At 46.4% G+C, this 17,752-nt stretch overlaps 1 protein-coding gene across 16 annotated transcripts in view; it reads right to left on the reverse strand.

Annotated features, from left to right (window-relative positions):
• Window positions 1-17,752, reverse strand: part of Cux1 (cut like homeobox 1) — a 348,081-nt gene that overhangs the window by 53,705 nt on the left and 276,624 nt on the right. For 9 of the 16 annotated variants that reach the window (XM_050127924.1, XM_050127927.1, XM_050127930.1 and 6 more), the window contains 8 exons: window positions 15,682-15,730; window positions 13,672-13,768; window positions 11,986-12,657; window positions 10,831-10,896; window positions 9,207-9,308; window positions 7,045-7,880; window positions 4,778-4,943; window positions 4,042-4,098 (listed from right to left, as the gene is read on the reverse strand). In XM_050127924.1, the coding sequence (XP_049983881.1) occupies window positions 4,042-4,098; window positions 4,778-4,943; window positions 7,045-7,880; window positions 9,207-9,308; window positions 10,831-10,896; window positions 11,986-12,657; window positions 13,672-13,768; window positions 15,682-15,730 (2,045 nt within the window). The remainder of the gene's footprint in view (window positions 1-4,041; window positions 4,099-4,777; window positions 4,944-7,044; window positions 7,881-9,206; window positions 9,309-10,830; window positions 10,897-11,985; window positions 12,658-13,671; window positions 13,769-15,681; window positions 15,731-17,752) is intronic. The other 7 variants (XM_050127936.1, XM_050127935.1, XM_050127934.1 and 4 more) reach the window with 2 other exon arrangements.

Genomic DNA, 17,752 nt, shown 5'->3' on the forward strand with positions numbered 1-17,752 from the left:
CCACCAAACCTAGCTTTTTCAGGTGGGTTTTGGGGAGTGCACTCGGATCCTCGTGTTTGCATGGGAAGCTCTTTACTGACTGAACTATCTCACGGGGCCCTGAGTTTTTCTTTTTTGTTTGATATGCTATATGAGGCTATGTATAAGTGGTTATACACAAATATAGTTACATGAATGCAGCCAGAAGCATTCTGTCTGGATAAAACCAGTTGCTCTCATGACATTCTTGGAGCAAAGAGAAGGAAAATGTAACTTGAATCTAGTGCATTCATGAGGAATTCTGTCTCCTCTATTCAGTTCCACGAACTTTTCTGAGGCTGCCACCAACCCTCTCTGTCACCTCTTTAAAGTCAGCCAAGTGCCAAGAAGTGGCTGCTTAGTCAAAGACAGACTGCAGCAGAATCCTGCTGTTTGGATCTGAGAGAAGAAGCTCCTTGAACAGGCCTTCCCAGCAGCTCAAGCGAGTGTCAGGATGCACACCCTGAAGGATACAGGCTACCATGCTATGAGGAATATCCACAGACCTCACCTACACAGCTGTGGATGTCTTAGCTGGACTTCCCATGCCCTAGCCAGCCTGTAGCAGCTGTCCCCTCTAAAGGACAGCTGACACTCTGTTGATGGACAATGGCGCCATGGAGTTGCATGACTCTTCATGGACAGACATGACTTGGAAGCCACTCTTCCTGACCACCCAGAGTGCTAGGGAAAAATTGAGCATTTTGTGCCTAATCTATGGAAAATGGGCTGTCATTTCATTTGTACACTTTGACAAGATCTGCCAGAAGCCAGTGTGAAAAAAGCAGGCAGAACACCTTGTTAGCTATAGTCATGAAAGGCTCCCGTATCAACAAGTTCCCAAGCTGAGGGCACAGACAGCTCTTGTACGAGCCCTCCAGCATGCCACAATTTCTGTCACCATGGGGAGGGCCTCTTCCTTCCCTTCAGAGCTACCTCTTATCTCCTTCTGTAGAGGATGAAAGATGAACCAGCCCAAGCATCTGCAGAAGTTAGTTTTAAGAAGTAAAAACGAAATATTACACTACGTTAGCAGATGCTCTCTAGTGTGTGTGCTCCCTTAACCCTGAGAATCCATGTGAAAAAGCTAAGTGCCTTGGTGCACGTTGTAATTCTAGCTCTGAGAAGGTGGGGCTCTCTGGCCCAGCTGATGAGCCCCAGATTCCAGGGAGAGACCCTGTCTGAAAAAACAAGGTTGACAACTCATATGGAATGACATATAAAGTTGACCTCAGGCCTGGGCACTCATCCCCCCCCCCCCCCCNCCCCCCCCCCCCCCCCCAGAGGTAACCATGGAGCAACACTGGTAATTGAAAATGACATTAAATTTCCTTTGTGCCTCAAGGTTCAGATTATCAGAGGACACAAAGGGTCACATCCACTAAGACAGTTGGAACTTGGGCCTCTCCTCACCAGAGAGATTAGTGTATGAGAATTCCTGACCCTCACTAACTCCTCAATACTTTGTTATACTGGTGATGGAACCCAGGGCTACATGCATGCTAGGTAGGAATTCTACCAACTGAGTCACATCTCCAGCTCCCAGGTTGGAGTTCTTTGGCAAGGAGAAGGGTCCCTAGCCAGCACTTTGTCCTTTGCCAAGGAGGGCTTTGACAACCAAGCACAGAGCCTTCTGTTTAGGCCCTTGATCTCTGCAATGACCTGGGAAACCTCACTGAAGGTACAACTGACCAAGTAGATAGAAGGCAGGTCCTTCCATGTTCCTATACCCTGGGGAGAGAAGTGAGCCCCACCACTGTCCAGGAACTGACCAGGCCATGCTATGCACCTCCAGGTACAGCTGTCAGGGATCTGTGAGGGGCAGAGTTATCCTTCTCAGTTGATATATTTTTGAAATGGGTTCCACAGTAGCCATGGCAAAAGAGGTAATCAGAATTTTATGAGGTTCTCCGAACCAGAGAGTTCTTTTAGAGGAAACAATGATAAAAGCTGTCAAAGATTCTAGAATTTTCTAGAGTCATTTATCACAAGGATTTACCGATACTATCATTACAAAATAATTCCAGTTTTGGGGGAAGGGGATGTACCTCAGTTGACAGAGTATTTGCCTAGCATGCTGAAAGTCCTGGGTTCAATCCCCAGCAATGCATAAACTGAGTGTGGTGGTGTATGACTGTAATGTAAGCACTCAAGAGGTAAGGACAGAAGGAGCAGAAATTCAAGGTCATCTTTTGCTACATAGTGAGTTTGAGGCTAGCTGGGGTTATATGAGACCCTGTCTTGGAGGGGGGAAAAAGGAGTGGGGTCAATAAGATGGCTCAGTTGGTAAAAATGCTTGCCACTAAACTTGATGACCTGAGTTCAATCCCTGGAACCCACAGTGTGGAAAGAAACAATTTCCACAAGTTGTCCTCTGATTTTGACATATATGCTGTCACACACATCCATCAAAAACAAAACAAACCCCTTTGAGATAAACGGAAATAGTTTCGGTCAGGATTCTAAGAGATATGGTACTGAGGGGCATTTAGTCTTGTATTTAGGAGTGAAGGGCTTTCATCAATAAAGCATAGCTCTGCCACAACAAGCTTCGTTTAGCCTGGAATGAGTAGTAGTTGAAGGAAAGCTGACTCCTCACTGGAGTAGGAGGCCAGGCCACTTTACCATACAAATACCCAAGAAGTGCAGCACAAACAAGTTAACCACGTTCCCTCCTAAATTCTGAGTGTGAGTTGGAGAGAAAGAATGCTGATAATTTTCCCAGTGCATCTGTCCAGTCTCTATTTCCCATTATGGACCAAACAAAACCACAATACCTAAAACCCATAAAACCTTCAAGGGAGAGCTTTGAGGCCACTGCAGCACCCTGATTCTGTGTATGTGTGTGGGGGAGGGAGAATGTGTTTGGGATCTTGCAGCAGCAGCAGCGGCAGCTATTGCTAAAGCTGTCCAGCTGTTCCCCTCTATGCACATGTGTCCTCCCTTCTGGCAAGCTGACAGGCTTTGCGCTCATTCCTCATTTAGCTTTGTTTGTGTTTTCAATGAATCAATGGGATACGGAGACTAATCAACATGTTTAGAAAAATAGAGAAAAAAGAAACGGCTCACACTGCCGGCTGTTCCTCGGAGCTGGGAAAGAAAGCTGGACTGACTGTGGGCTCAGTGTAAAAGGCAGTGATGAGAGCCTGGGAACAATGGCTGTGGTCAGGGCATGCATGCATTTGGCTACTGTGGCCAGGAACCTCAGGGAATAGATAACAGATCTATCAGGTGCCTTTGAGACCTTCCCAGTTTTTGGAATCAGTAGAAAATAGCCTGAGCTTCATGGTCTGTAACTGCTGCCATCCCTACTTGCTCCCATCCTTTACTTTCAATCTTGGCCCCTTCTGAACCCTCACTGAGTGTCCACTGAATCTCACCCTAGCTGCTGCTTGAGTTACTCATCCTTGGCTTCTCTATTCTGGTGCTCCAGATGGGAGAGATATCCCCTCCCATGACTCCTGGGTCAGTGATGGCTGTGCCTTGTCCTTCCTGCTAGACTGAGATCCCCTGACTGTGAAACTTGCCTCCAATAGACCCCAGCACCAAACGCAGAGCTTCATACTTACAAAACAATGAAGAGATCCAGTAAAGGCATGGATTTTATTGGTCTCACTCCTTAGCTGCCAATTCTACTACTGTCCTCAGAAAGCAAGTTCAGGAAAGCAGGAGACCGCATACTCTTTTTACTGCCATGCCAAGTCTATGAATAATTGCCACAACCTAGAGATAGCCTCAATGCAGTACAAACTTTGATATAACCATACCATAGGAATACTACTCAGGCAGGAGAAGAAATTACTGCTGCACATCAGGTCAGTGGATCTCCAGGACACTTTGTCTAGTAGAAGCTAATTCTTAACAGTCATGTCTTGCATGATTCTATTTACACAATGGCCTCAGATACAGCATGGCGGAGAGGGAGAGACAGCTGTTTGCTAAGGTTAGAAATGGGACACTTACTCCCAGATCACAGATTTCTAGAGCAGAGGTGCTAGCAAATAAACATGAGTGGCTAGTTACCTGAGCTTACACAGCCCTGCTGGAGGGGGTCCTGAAGAGATGTCACTGAGTGGAGGACTGTGGAAGAAAAAGGTACCGTTACATAGGAAACAGGGCTTGGAGCTTCCCAACTGCACAAAAGATACTAGGAGGGTCAGCAGGGGTTCAGAGGGAGGGAGGCTTCTTATTGTCAAGCTGAGGACCAGGATGCTGGATTGGGATGAGGGTTGCTCAAGTCTATAAAGTGCCACTGCCTGTGACACTTTCACTTCTGAAGTTACCCTGGCTAGATTTCCTTCTCAGCTCCCCAGTGAAGGTACTTGACTTTTACCTATATTTACATATAAACAGCATTTTCTTAATTGGTAACTAATTTTCTGCTGCTTATAAAATTAGCTGGGCTTAGTTTCTTTATTCCTGAAACCTAAAGATGGAGACAGGTATGGGTACACATTTGTCTTTCCATTATTTGGGAAGTTGAGGCAGGAGGATCATGGGCTTAAGGTCTGCTTTGGCTATACAGTGAGTCTAAGGCTAGTCTGGGCTACATAGTAAGTTTGAGGTCAGTCTTGAAAATATAAACAGACCCTATCTCACCACTCCCCATACCCCCTCAAAAACTACAAAAAAACAAAACAAAAACAAAAAAGAAAGAAACAAAACAAAACAAACCCAAATCCAAACCAAATCCAAACAAAGCCCATGGATGGAGAATGTTCTTGTCAGGCTCTTGCAAAGGGTGGTTAGCTGTTCTCACCTGGCCCTTGTTGCTGCCCTTGCACAGGCAGAACACCCTGGCCTAGCTCTCCATTCAGCCAGAGCTGCATCCGGATGAAGGGTTCTCGGCCTTTCTGGGTCAGTTTGCTCCATGGCTTTGGCCTTGAGAGCATGTCGCTGACACTGCCCTGGGACAGGCCCAGTACCTGAAGAAGCAAACAAAGAAAAACAATTGTCAGCTTCCAGAAATCTGCATGATGCTGCAAGGTGCCTTAGAGACATACATGTGGCCCTGTGAGGGCTGGGGGAGATGAAGCCACATACAAAGTGCACTGGTGGACTCCTGAGCACAAAATCACAGCCCAGAGCATTGGGGACAATTTGCAGGGGTCAGTTTTAGCAGATTACTAGTAGGATAAAGTCTTGGGACAGGGCAGGGGTTCTGGGCAAAAGAAATGATTATAAGCACAACTTCTATTGGGAATGTGGCTCAGCAGCAAGGCACCTGCCTTGAATCTCCTATTGAGAGGTTCAGGGTGTGACCTAAAATCTGCCAGTGATGGGCTTGGAATGTGTTTAACCCATGCAAGGCCTGGTTTTCATCCCCAGCATGATCAAAAACAAAAAAGAGAAAGGGTAGTTACAGCTCTTACTAGAAAAGGGTGTGGAAGGAAGGGGCCAGCTTTCTCCAGGGTCTGAACCCTGCAGAGGCTGAGGAGCAGACACTGCAGAGCATTTTGCCCTTTGCCTGGTGTTAATCAGGACAGGCTGGGATAATGGAATAAGAGCCCACTGGAATTGGGAGATTTCCTGTGCTCCTGTATTGACACAGTGCCAAAAGAGCATTTATAAAAGGTCATTCTCTCTGGTTGTACCCTGCTTACAGGTTGACCAGAGGAGAGCTGGTGGGGACAGGGAGCCAGTGTGGGAGCAACAATGAGCAGCAGACAACCGACAACTTGCATGCATGCACTCAGGCTGCTGCCTCTCACATATGGCCATACATATGTATGGGCACAAACACCCCCCAGGGCACAGATGTAGCCCAAAGATATTTAGGGGCCTCATCCCATCACTTTGCAAAGTTTTCCAGTTCCAGAATAAGCAGCACTCATGGCCAAACAAATTCAACGTTATTAAGTCTGCTAAATTTAAGGTGGGAGCACAAAATGCCTATTTAAATGTTCACAAATTTTATTTTTACAATGCTGCACTCAAGATTCTCCAGGGACTTTCAATTCACATCCTCATGTCTATATATCTCCATTACTTCACATCCTCATGTCTATATCTCTCCATTACTTATTGCAAAGTTGGGACAAGGAAGCCATCAACAGACTACAGAGTTCAAGGTCAACATGGAGATGAGGCAGAGAGGGGCTGGGTGGGGAGGGCCACTGCTGATCCACTTCCGGTGTCATCTCTGGAAGGCAGGACTTCTCTTTATATTCAGCAACTCATGGTTTACTCTCTAATGATATAGGTTATTCTATTTATTTTAGATTTTACAGGCATGGTAAATCCTGTTATCCTGAATCTACCACAGGATAGGTCTAGAAGCTCATCCAAAAGTGATTACACTTCCATGAGGCAGGAAGAGATGGCGTGTGACGCTCTGAGTGGTTCTGTAGGCCCTCGTAGTGCAGAGAAAGGAGCAACTAGGAGCTGAGCAGTTGCACACATCTGTAACTGTGGCATGTGGGAGGTACAGGTAGGAGGATTCCTGCTAGGGTGAAGCCAGCCTGGGCTATACAATGAGTTCTAGGTAGGCAGGACTACACAGGGAGACACTATCTCAAAAAATAACATAAACTAAAAATAAGTCCCTCTCAAAACAACCATGAAGTGCAACAAACCAATACAAGAAAGAAAAATCCAACAAAACAGCCAAGGAGCAATTATGTTCTGTGCAGCTTTTTACTTTCACATGTGTTTTGGTTCTCAGAAGGCTGGTTATCCCTGTATGATATGATCCTATCAGACCTTTTAGGGCCGGAATGGCTTGCAGAGGTATCTCTACACTGCATGTGGCCTCAGAGGCAGGGCAGGTACTGGGTCACCTGCCAGCTTGCTGCATGCAGACACTAATGGACCATGCTTCTTCATCTGCTGCATGTCCATTTATCAGTTACTAAGCAGGACAGCTGGGATACACAGGTTGGCCCAAAGTGGGCGGCCTCTAGAATTCTGGGAGTCCGTGATATCTAATACTCCTATGATGGCCATGCTGTGCAGGGTAGACACTTGGTCCTCAAGCCCAAAAAGAGATGGAAAGCCATGCTCTCCCCTAACAGTGAAAGTCCTTACCTTCTCCCCAAAGATCCTCTGGCAAATGCCATTCTTGGCCAACTTCTCTTTGACTTGCCGGGTGAGCTCAATGGTGTCCACTTCCTGATACATGTAGACCTCATACTGCTCAGGAGTCAGTGGGGGTACTGAGGGCTTTGCTGGCTTTGCCATGGGCACGATTGGGGAGGAGGGCAGAGGACTATTCTGGGGTGTCTCGCTGCGGCTGGCTCCAGTGAGACTCAGCTCTGAGCTCTGGGAGTATGGCGACTCAGCATTGGGCCACTCTTTCCAGTACTCTGCTGATGATGAGGGTCCCTGAAGTTGGCTGCGCTCAGCCCGAGGTTGGCTACTGACTACCTTTTCTTTCCCACTTGCAGCTGCTTCATCAGCCTTGGTGTCTTCGGAAGAGGTGAGATTTCTTCTTTCAGGCTGTACAGGGCTCCACCAAGGATCCTTCCAGGTGCTGCCACGGACCAGCTCACTCTTCACCTGTCGCAGTACCCCCTGGGCAGCATCAGTTGATCCTGGAGGGTCTAGCCCAGGTGCATCCTGAGCCTCTTTTTTGAGGGCTGGGGCATTGGGCAAGGTCGAGGTACTGGCCTCAGGTGCTGCAGGGGTTTTCTTCAGGGGAATGGCAAGAGGAGAGTAAGTGGACACAGTAGACATGGGTGAGGCAGACAAGAGCTTGGGAGTGAGGATGGCGAGGTCAGGCTGGGACAGTGGTGCTGGCTTTAAGGCAGGGTCAAGGGCCGCCTGCTGGGCCTCCATTTCCCGGCGGGCCTGCTGTAGGATGGAGCGGATGGCATCATCAGAATTCCCACTGCTGGATGCGGAAGATGGCTGGACTGGCTCAGCTGTAAGAATACACACAGGGTGAAGTTGTGGTCGAATGGTTCCTGGCAGCTGTGGGCTTCATCCTACCTACTGGTCTAGTGCAGTCACTGTGCTACTTCTCTGATGCCTCATCATCAGTGAAACATGGAAATATCTGTACACCTTGTTTGAGAGGGGAACACAGAGGACTGACATACCTGCTCAATGGCCTAACTGCCTCTAACTGCCTTTGTGACATAGCAGCTGGCTTTTCAACCATGGAGGATGATCAATGGGGACTCACTTCTACCCTGGCTTTCTTTTTTACATTAAAAAAAATACGTTTATTTATTTTATGTGTATGTATGTGGGTGCACATATATGTGGTACATGATAGATAAATATGATAGTTTGTCAGAGGACAAACTTCACGAGTCAGTTCTCTTCTACCATGTGGGTGCCAGGGAGCAAACTCAGGCTGTCAGTCTTGGCGGCAAGGGCCTTCACTTGCTAAGCCATCTTGCTGTTACCTCTTTCTTCTGTGTGTGTGTGTGTGTGTGTGTGTGTGTGTGTGTGTGTGTGTGTGGTGAACACACTAAAGAGCTCCTGTGGAGATTAGAGGACAGACAACCTTGGCTATTGGTCCTTGTTTTTCCAACTTGTTTGAGATGGTGTCTCTGTTGCTGCATTAATTAGGTTGTTTGGCCTGTGAGATTCCAGGGATTCTCCTGTTCCCACCCAGATCCCCAAGAGGGGAGGGCAGGGTTACAGATGCTTCTGCCACTCTGGTTGTTATTGTTGGTTCTGGGGATCCAAACTCAGGTCTTCAAACTGTTTTGCTAAGTGGCCCATCACCCTAATCCACTCTGGCTTTCTTTTCTGGAGGATTTTAAATACTAACTTTCATGAACCACATACCTACACCTCTCTTGGTTTTGCCAAACTCATGAAGCACGATTTCTGTTAATGTCTACTGGAAGTCAGAGTCTCTGATGAATCAATGACAGTCTCTTACAATGAGCACTGGGGTATGGCTAGTTAGCAGTGGGGAGGTGATATTAAAAGTAGAGCTGGGCATGGTGGCACATACCTATAAACGTAGCACTCAAGAAGAGGCAGAGACAGGAGGCTCATGAGCTCAAGCTATATAGAAGACCTTATCTCATGTACAAAAACAACTTCCCTGCTCCCCCCAAAAAAGGAAACACAAATCTAGATCATACTTCCCTCTGCATATGCCTAATGTATGAAGATATAAACTCAGTATTGATTTAAAAGGAAAAGAAAAGATAAGGAATGTAATTAACTATTGACTAGAACACTTGTGATACAGGTCTGAAGACAGCGTGAGGAAATAAAAGCCCTACCAGTTTTCTGCACTTGGAGTTCCCTCTTGGCTTGTTCCAGGATAGACTTGATTGCTTCATCAGAACCAGTCTCAGATGCTCGGATCCGGGTAGTGATGTTACCTGCAGGGAGAAGTCCCAGTGATGACATTGAAGCCAGCTCTCATGGAAAATAAACACTGCACCAATGTACCAAGGCATTCTGACCCAGGGCCCCAAGTGAGGCATGGTCTCCCACTCATCCCTAATTGCTATAAGTGTGATCTTGTGGCATGGATGTGGGACCTGCTGAACCTGTCTCAAGGTCAGTGTCACTCTATTGGCAGAACAGGCTTTCTTAACATGGGAGCTAGACTGTGCCCATAGGGAAAGAAGGCAAACTGAAAGGCAATGTTTTTTCATAAGCTTTCATTAAAAAGCTTTGGCTTGGAACTACATTCAGGCTCTGTACATTTATTTTTCCTAAACATAAACAAGGGAGGAAGGCAAAAGGCAAACGGTGAGCCTAAACTCCTTAATGTGTGTGTGTGTGTGTGTGCGCGCGCGTGCACGCTCGTGTTACTGGGGATTGAATTTAGAGCCTTAGACATGCTAGGTAATTACTGTGTTGCTGAGCCATGCCATAGCCCTTCACTGGGAGATTCTAGGTAGGCACTTTAATCACTAAGGCATGTCCCCAGCCCCTCACTAGGGGACCCTAGGCAAGTGCTCTACAATTGAGTCATGCCTCCAGCCCCTCACTAGGGATTATAGGCAGGTGCTCTACCCACTGAGCAATGTCCCTGGCCCTTCACTAGGAAATTTTAGATAAATGTTCTACCATTGAGACTGAGCTACATCCCTAGCCCTTGGGTGAGACCAATCCTGGCTCACTCATTGGGATGTGACAGGTGAGGAGGAATGCGTGTGAACATCAACTTTTCTAGATTTATAACGACATACTGTGTTTTCGAAATGTATCAACAAGGAGAAAAACCTGTTGAGATCCCTAAGGACACAAATGCATTCTTCTGGTCACATGGTGGTACTCTGCATAGCAGATACGTTTGCAGATGCCCTGAAGGTACAAGGACTCACAAGTTGGGCCCAGACTTTTGTGGAGCTATCCAGACATTGTAATTGTTCACTACCTTTCTCAGTAGACATGTCACATTAAGCAATTTAATAATGAGGAGGACACTTTGGGAAGGAGCCACTTAAAGGAGTATGGTGAAGACTGGCTCACCAATGCCTGTGGAAGAACCAGCTTTGTTTGGAATCTGAACACATTATGGAATTTCTGACACATGTCAGTATTAAAAATTTGAGGAAGCAGCAATATCTGGTTTGACATGGTCACCTGATTTTCTCAGAGCACAACTGGTATGTCATTTGCTCCTGAGAAAACATGCATGGTGTCCCTGAAATGAAACCGAGGATTGATGCTGAGGGGACTGACCTTGGGTATGGCTTGTCTAGCTTTGGCAGCTCAACAGGAAAGGGGCTGGGCACCTCTGAACCCGTGCTTTGTTTTATACTTACTAGCTGTTTTTCCATCAGGTTCCAGGCCAGAATTACAATGCATAGTTTTAACCCAAATACACAGCTAAGGACATGCTGCTTCCTAGTTACTGACTGCAAAGAGAAACACCTGCCTGAGACATACCTTCAGACCCATTTCTTCGTTTCGGTACTTCCTGAAAGAGTCTGTTCAGGCTCTGGCCTGGATTCTCTGTTGAAAAACAAGTGTGGTAAGAACAAAACAATCAGGGGGATGGTGGCGTTGACGACATGGTCTGTGTGACATGAGAGCTGAGCCACCTGCCTCTAAAGAAAGGGCTCAAGGCTTCCTGCACAACATGAGCGCTCCTAGAACTTTCTTACAGGCATTGGGTCTACTGTAAGAAGAGAGGTGACAGTAATCACCACTAGGAAGGGCAAAGGGAGGGAGAGGTGCTTGCCTGCCAGTCAATGATAGTGCTCACATTAATCATCCAAAGACATCCAATTTCAGTTTAACATTACCAAAAAAAAAAAAAAAAAAAAAAGCACTGCATTGCATTCTTGGTGTAAACTTGCACTGTTTGTTCATTATCTCCTTTCTGAGTTTTAGTCTAAATTTCAGGGTATTTCAAATGTGACTGAAAACATTGTCTCTCTATGTCACTGCTGACTCTACTCCATCACTGTGGGAGCGTCTCACTTTCTAGCATTTTATGAAGGGTGTGGCAGGAAGGGGAACTGAATGAAACTTTCGTGTCATTTATTGAAGGTAGGCATGTTTTGTTTGTGGTACTAAAAAAAAAATCACTAATTGGACGTAAATGATGCAAGACGTTCATGGGACCTGTTCTAAGGTGAAGGAGGCAGAGGGCAGCTTTAACAGGCTCGTCCCACAGAGCCAGTGCCTTGTGAGGATTATAGCTGTTTGTTCTTTTGGGATAGAGTAGGATGGCACCCGAGGAGCTGCTCCTGGAGGGAAGCCAGTACCTGATGCCAAGTGGACCCAGGGATGCTAAACCTGTCAGATGACATGCATGACCTAACTTTCTCTAACTAAACACAGAGCAGTGAAATATGGAATTTAGTGAGGCAAGGTGCTGACTACACTCTCCAAGGTCAGAGTTCCCGAATATAATGGTTTCTAGCTCCCTAGCTCCTGCTGACTGACCCTTGAATGCTAGATAGGGTAGTACTGAAGAGCACTTTACCTGATGTGATGTACAAATGTTCTAACACACACACACACACACACACACACACACACACACACACACACACACACAGAGCACTGCACCAGGCACACATGGACATGTCTCACCTCTCTGTCTGCCTTGGATGCTACGAAGTGCCAAGATGTTCTGTTCATCAGACAAGAACTGCTTCATTTTGTGGAATGGCTCCTTGCCACGGACAGTCAGCTTATTCCAGGGCTTGGGCCGGGCCAGAATCTCACTCACAGACCCTTGAGATAGTCCTAAGACGTAATGTCCAAAAATGCGCTGTCCAATGTTGTGCTTGATCAGCTGTTCTTTGACCTGCCGTGCGATTTCTGCTGTATCAATTTCCTCACCCTCTGAGACGCTCCCAGCACTTTCTGATTGGCTGGGAGATGGGGCCATGCCATTTACATCTGGGCTTTGTTGTAATGGACTTGGGGAAGATATGGAGTTTGTGCTGTAAGGACCTGTTGAAAAAATCGTGCTTGTGCTTCCGGCTTCCTGCATGGCCTTGGAGTAGAAGGACTGCATTAGCTGTCGCTGGAGAATAGAGTTTAGTGCAAACTTTCCTGTAGAAGCCAGGGGTAGGCTGGGGTTGGCCAGGTTTGAGCTGAAAAAGTCTTGACTTAACCCCGCTGGTGAGAAGTGGTGTGTACCGTTAGTATTGGAAACCTGTTCCCCCGTGTTGCGGGGCAACTGAGGAGGAGGGGAGGCCGGCAAGGGTCCCGGGCGCCGACTCTCAGGCTGGTCTCTCCCTTTTCTCCTGGCTGACCCTACAAGGAAGGGCAAACAGAATGCATTATGGGGGATTCAAAAGGGAAAAAAAACCAAGACCAGAATGCAAAGTGTGCCCCACAAAAAAAGTGCAGATTTTTCTTTTCAATTTTTTTTTTTAAACAAGGGCCAAAGTGGTGTGTTGGTTTATTTTTCAATTGAATTTGTGAATCAGCCAAATGAGGCCCCCCAAAACAAGCCACATGCATTCGTGTTTGCACCTTTCTTGTACGTTGCAGCCGGGAGAATCCCCTTGACAAAGGTTCTAGTAACACACATAGGAAAGAGGTGACAGGTCTTGGGGTTTCTAGCACTGCAGTTACCACCAAAGGCTCTGCCTGAGGACCAGCAAACACTGACACTTGGGGACCCATGGGATCGCTCACACCACATGCTCTGAGGCAGATGCACCCATTGAGTCCCCTTGATCGAAGTCGCACACATTTTAAGAACTGCAATGCCACTGGAGTCCAGATAACAGTTACACACTTTGACCAGCTGCTAAATCCAAAAGCAGCCAGTGACTCTGCCATTTTAGGGTGAGCAAAGGAGAGGCTAAGGAAGGGGGATGGACTGTGTCCCCAAAGAAAACCTCATGGAGAAAGAAAAGTACCACTAGAGGGCTGGCGACCTCTCAAAGCACACCCTGGAGCGTACCCAGAGGGAGACCATGTGTGCTTTTTACCCGTGGCCTGTTCATAGACCAACTAGGAGAAGATTAGAAAGCCAACATCCTTAGGGTGTCCCTCCTGGGACCTTTTCAAAAGGCCCTAGCTGACCCCTGTAGATTTGCTGTGGCGGCGCACACGCATCTCGCTGCAGAAAGGGGTGGGGCAAAGCGGTAAGGGAGTGGGATACTGTTTACATTCAGGGTTGTTAGTCCAACAAGTCTCTGGTCACCCAGCGGCGCTCCCATCATGCACACACAAACCCAGACGAAAGTTTCACCCTCCTTGTCCTTGACCCCTGGAAGCGAACCAAGCATAGTACGTGTGTGATGCCCATCCACCTACCGCTCAGGTCACTGTTGGAGATGCGCAGCGTGGCATTCTCAGACTGCAGCGAGCGGTTCTTCTCCAGGAGTAAAACCTCCAGGGGCTTGGTAGAGTCCTGCACAGGGCAGAGCAGGGATCACCGTAGGGTCACCTTGAACCCATCCACTCCCCAACTCAGCTTCCATGACCCTGCAACATGTATTACTGACTTGACTTCCACAAGGGAAAAAAACTCAAGGTCCTTACAAAAAGTTGACATGATTTTTGTCTTTAGATTCAGATATCCTTCCCCCGTTTTTCATGTGTGTATATATGTGTGGTGTCTGTATATGTACACCTTCACGTGGGCACACATGCATGTAGAGGCCCCATGGTTGATCTCAGGCATCATCCTCAATCACTTACCTTACTGACTGAGGAAGGGTCTTTCAATAAAACTCAGAGCTGGCTGACATAGCTAGTCTCACTAGTTAGCTTGCTCTGGGGAATCCCTTGTCTCTTCCTTCCAAGACTAGAATGACAGGTAAGCCATCATGCCCACCTAGCATTTACATGGTGGTTTCTGGGATTTGAACTTCTGGCTCAGACAGGACAAGTGTATTACCTGCTGAGCCACTTTCCTAGTTGACAATTATTTTCTATGCAGTTCCCAAATGCTCACAGTCTAAGCATGGACATCATTTGGCAATAAGATAAGCTGCTAACCCTGTGAGAAAGCAATGAGGAACCTGTTATGCCTTCTGGATAATGGGAACAAGACTATACTTGTGATGTAGGTTCTATATATTTTAGAAAACTTTTCCTTTTGTTTTGCTTTGTTGCTTCAGAGTACTGGGCTCAGGTGATCTTCTTGCTTCAGTCTTACAGTATTTGGGACTATGGATAGACCATCACTTCTGGCTTTATGATATATTTAACATATTGTGTGTATATAACATGGTCTCACATAGTCTAGGCTAGACTTGGACTTGCTGTGTAGCCCAGGCTGTATTCATGAGTGCTGGCATTACAGGTATGTGATATTATTATTATATTAGAGATGTAAACTTTAAGTGGCTGCTAGATAACAGGGTACCACTGTCACATGTCCCCTGAGTTAACACTAAGGCAGTACACCATTAATTTCCAGGCCAAACTTTTTTATGAGTTGATCTTTAACACAACCTCAAATATTTGTTGATGTTGTTTTTGGTGCTGGAATCGAATCCAAAGGACTCACACACACTGAACACACACGCTACCACTGAATTGCAACCCAGCCCCTGAAATTATTCTTGTTACTACTTTTCAGACAGAATCATATTATGTAGTTCTGACTGGCCTAGAACTCACAGGATCTGTCTGCCACTGTCTCCCAGGTGCTGGATTAAAAGCGTTACCATATCTATCCTGAAATTATTTTTCATCTGTGTTTTCAGCATATGCCCCAAATGAAGTCACACCCAGGGCCCACTGAGTAGCCTGGCAAATACTAGCCCTTTCTTTACTGAGGCTGATTAGCTTTTACTCAGTCAAGTCTTGTTATTGCTTTTAAAGATAGTCTCATGGACCCAAGATTGGTCTCACTGAGTAGTCAAGGTGGACTTAGAACTTTTGGCTGCCTGTCTCTACAAAGTCCTGGGATTACAGTCCTAATCAACCATGCCCCATTTATTCTGTCAGTGCTGGAGATGGAACCAGGGCTTCATGATACTAGGTAAGCATCCTAACTAACTGAGTCTCAGGCCCAACAACAAGGATCACTCCATCTTTCACCCTTCTCTATTTTATTTTTATTGTTGTTGAGACAGTATATCATGGAAGAGCTGAAGTTGACCTCAGATTCCTGATCCTTTGCCTTCACCTCCCAAGTGCTGGCATGACAGGTGTGCACTACCAGGCTCAGCTGGTGAAATGCTCTTGAGGAAAGACTTGGCAGCTGTAAGCAAGGCCCCTCTTAACAACATGAAGATGCAGATACGAGCCCCAGGGACCAGCAGTGACCAGCAGCTGCTGCTACCACCCTGGGAACAAAGTGAGCTGGTGTACCTGTGTCCCTGCTCCTTCCGATGGTGCAAACTCCATGGACTTCAGGGTGCTGAAAAAGGCAAGACACACTGTTACTTTCAACTACTCCCTTTACTAGTGGCCTCTCTATAGGCATTAACGTGCTGGTTCCTGCTATGCAGGCACAGAGGAACTAACAACTTTAACAACTTCCCTGGCAGAAATTGAATTTGATAATGCCCTTAGAAGAGCTAGTCTTCAACTAGCAGTTGGTTAGCAAAAGTTTTTTTTTGCCCAGCATGTAAATCACTCCATATGAAGTCACACCAGGTCTGCTCAGACTCATTTTACAGTGTAATACAGATATATCACATTGTTGCAAGCTGAATGGATTTGTAAAGTTTATAGGAAATGGGAAGTTCTATGAGGGGAGGGAAGAAGGAGAGGAAACTCATCATCCAAGGTCACTGCTCATGTGCTCTCTGGGAACTGGTGCTTGCTTAGAAATGAGGAAAGAGATGGGGTGGCTTAGAATCAGAACAGACCTCTGCAGCCCCAGATGTGGTGAAGGACAAAATAACTGCTTCACTGTCTCCTTAGCAATCAATACAGGCTGTGTCCAGATAGGTCACTAGGGCTCTGGACTGTCTGAACAAGCCAGGAGCTACAAGCAGATCAGGATCATGGACCTCATGTTCTTATGCTCTCATTGTGTGTGTGTTCACATATGTGTACAAATGCAATGTGGATGCCAAGGTTGATGTTGAGTGTCTCCTCTAGACTGGCTGGTCAGTGAAACCAAGGGTCCTCCTGACTCTGCTTCCCTAGTGCTTCAATTATAGGCACATACTGTCCTGTCTGGCATTTTATATGAACACCAGGGATGGAACTCAGGTCCTCATGCTTACACACAGTGTCCCTGTATTCACAGAGCCCTCTCCCTAGCTCTGCCATGTTCTTTTCTGCTATAATGTTTCATTCTGCCAGGACCAGGAAGAAGAGGGGAAATGAGTCTATGGGGTTCTGAGAATGCGCCAAATATTCCCTTTAAAACCCATGCTCCTGTTGCCAAGCCTTATAACCTTGTTCAATCCCAGAACCCACAAAATAGAAGAAAACGGACTCCTGAAAGTTCTCCCAACTTCTACACGTGTACCCCCACAAACAACTTCTACACATGTGTGCCTATATACAACTTCTCTACATGTTTGCCTACACACACAACTTCTACACGTGTGCCTACACACAACTTCTATACATATGTGCCTACATACACAATAAATAAATGCAACAAAAAATTAAAGCCTATGTGGATTAACAAGGCTCACAGTGATCAGATTATGCAATCTGTGGCTCTCCCTTCAAGGACAAGATACAGGTACAAATGTATGAAATGGTCAATAAATAATAAAAAGTATTTTTAAAAACAGCTGGGTGTGGTAGTACACACCTTTAATTCCAGCATTTGGGAGGAAGATACAGGTGTATCTCTGTGAGTTGGAGGCCAGCCTAGTCTACATAGTAAATCCAGGATAGCCAGAGCTAAATAATAGAGAGCCCTATCAAAAAAAAAAAAGTATTTTTAAAAAAATGTCACCTGACAGAAATCTCAAGGTCCAAATCAGGAGCAGAAGGAGAGAGAGCAAGGAACTCAGGAACGCGAGGGGTGCACCCACACACTGAGACAATGGGGATGTTCTATTGGGATCTCACCAAGGCCAGCTGGCCTGGAGCTGAAAAAGCCAGGGATAAAACCGGACTCACTGAACATAGCGGACAATGAGGACTACTGAGAACTCAAGAACAATGGCAATGGGTTTTAGATCCTACTGCACGTACTGGCTTTGTGGGAGCCTAGGCAGTTTGGATGCTCACCTTACTAGACATGGATGGAAGTGGGTGGTCCTTGGACTTCCCACAGGGCAGGGAACCCTGGTTGCTCTTTGGGATGAGGAGGGAGGGAGACTTGATTGGGGGAGGGAAATGGGAGGCGGTGGCGGGGAAGAGGCAGAAATCTTTAATAAATGAATAAATTAAAAAAAAAAGAAACAAAATCTGCCATTTTACCTCTTAACCAGCAGATGGTGCTATTTCCAAGTCGCGACTGGAATCA

Source organism: Alexandromys fortis, unplaced genomic scaffold (genome assembly GCF_014885135.2).
Source record: "Alexandromys fortis isolate MF-2015 unplaced genomic scaffold, M_Fortis_MF-2015_v1.1 scaffold_291, whole genome shotgun sequence".
Taxonomy (NCBI): domain Eukaryota; kingdom Metazoa; phylum Chordata; class Mammalia; order Rodentia; family Cricetidae; genus Alexandromys; species Alexandromys fortis.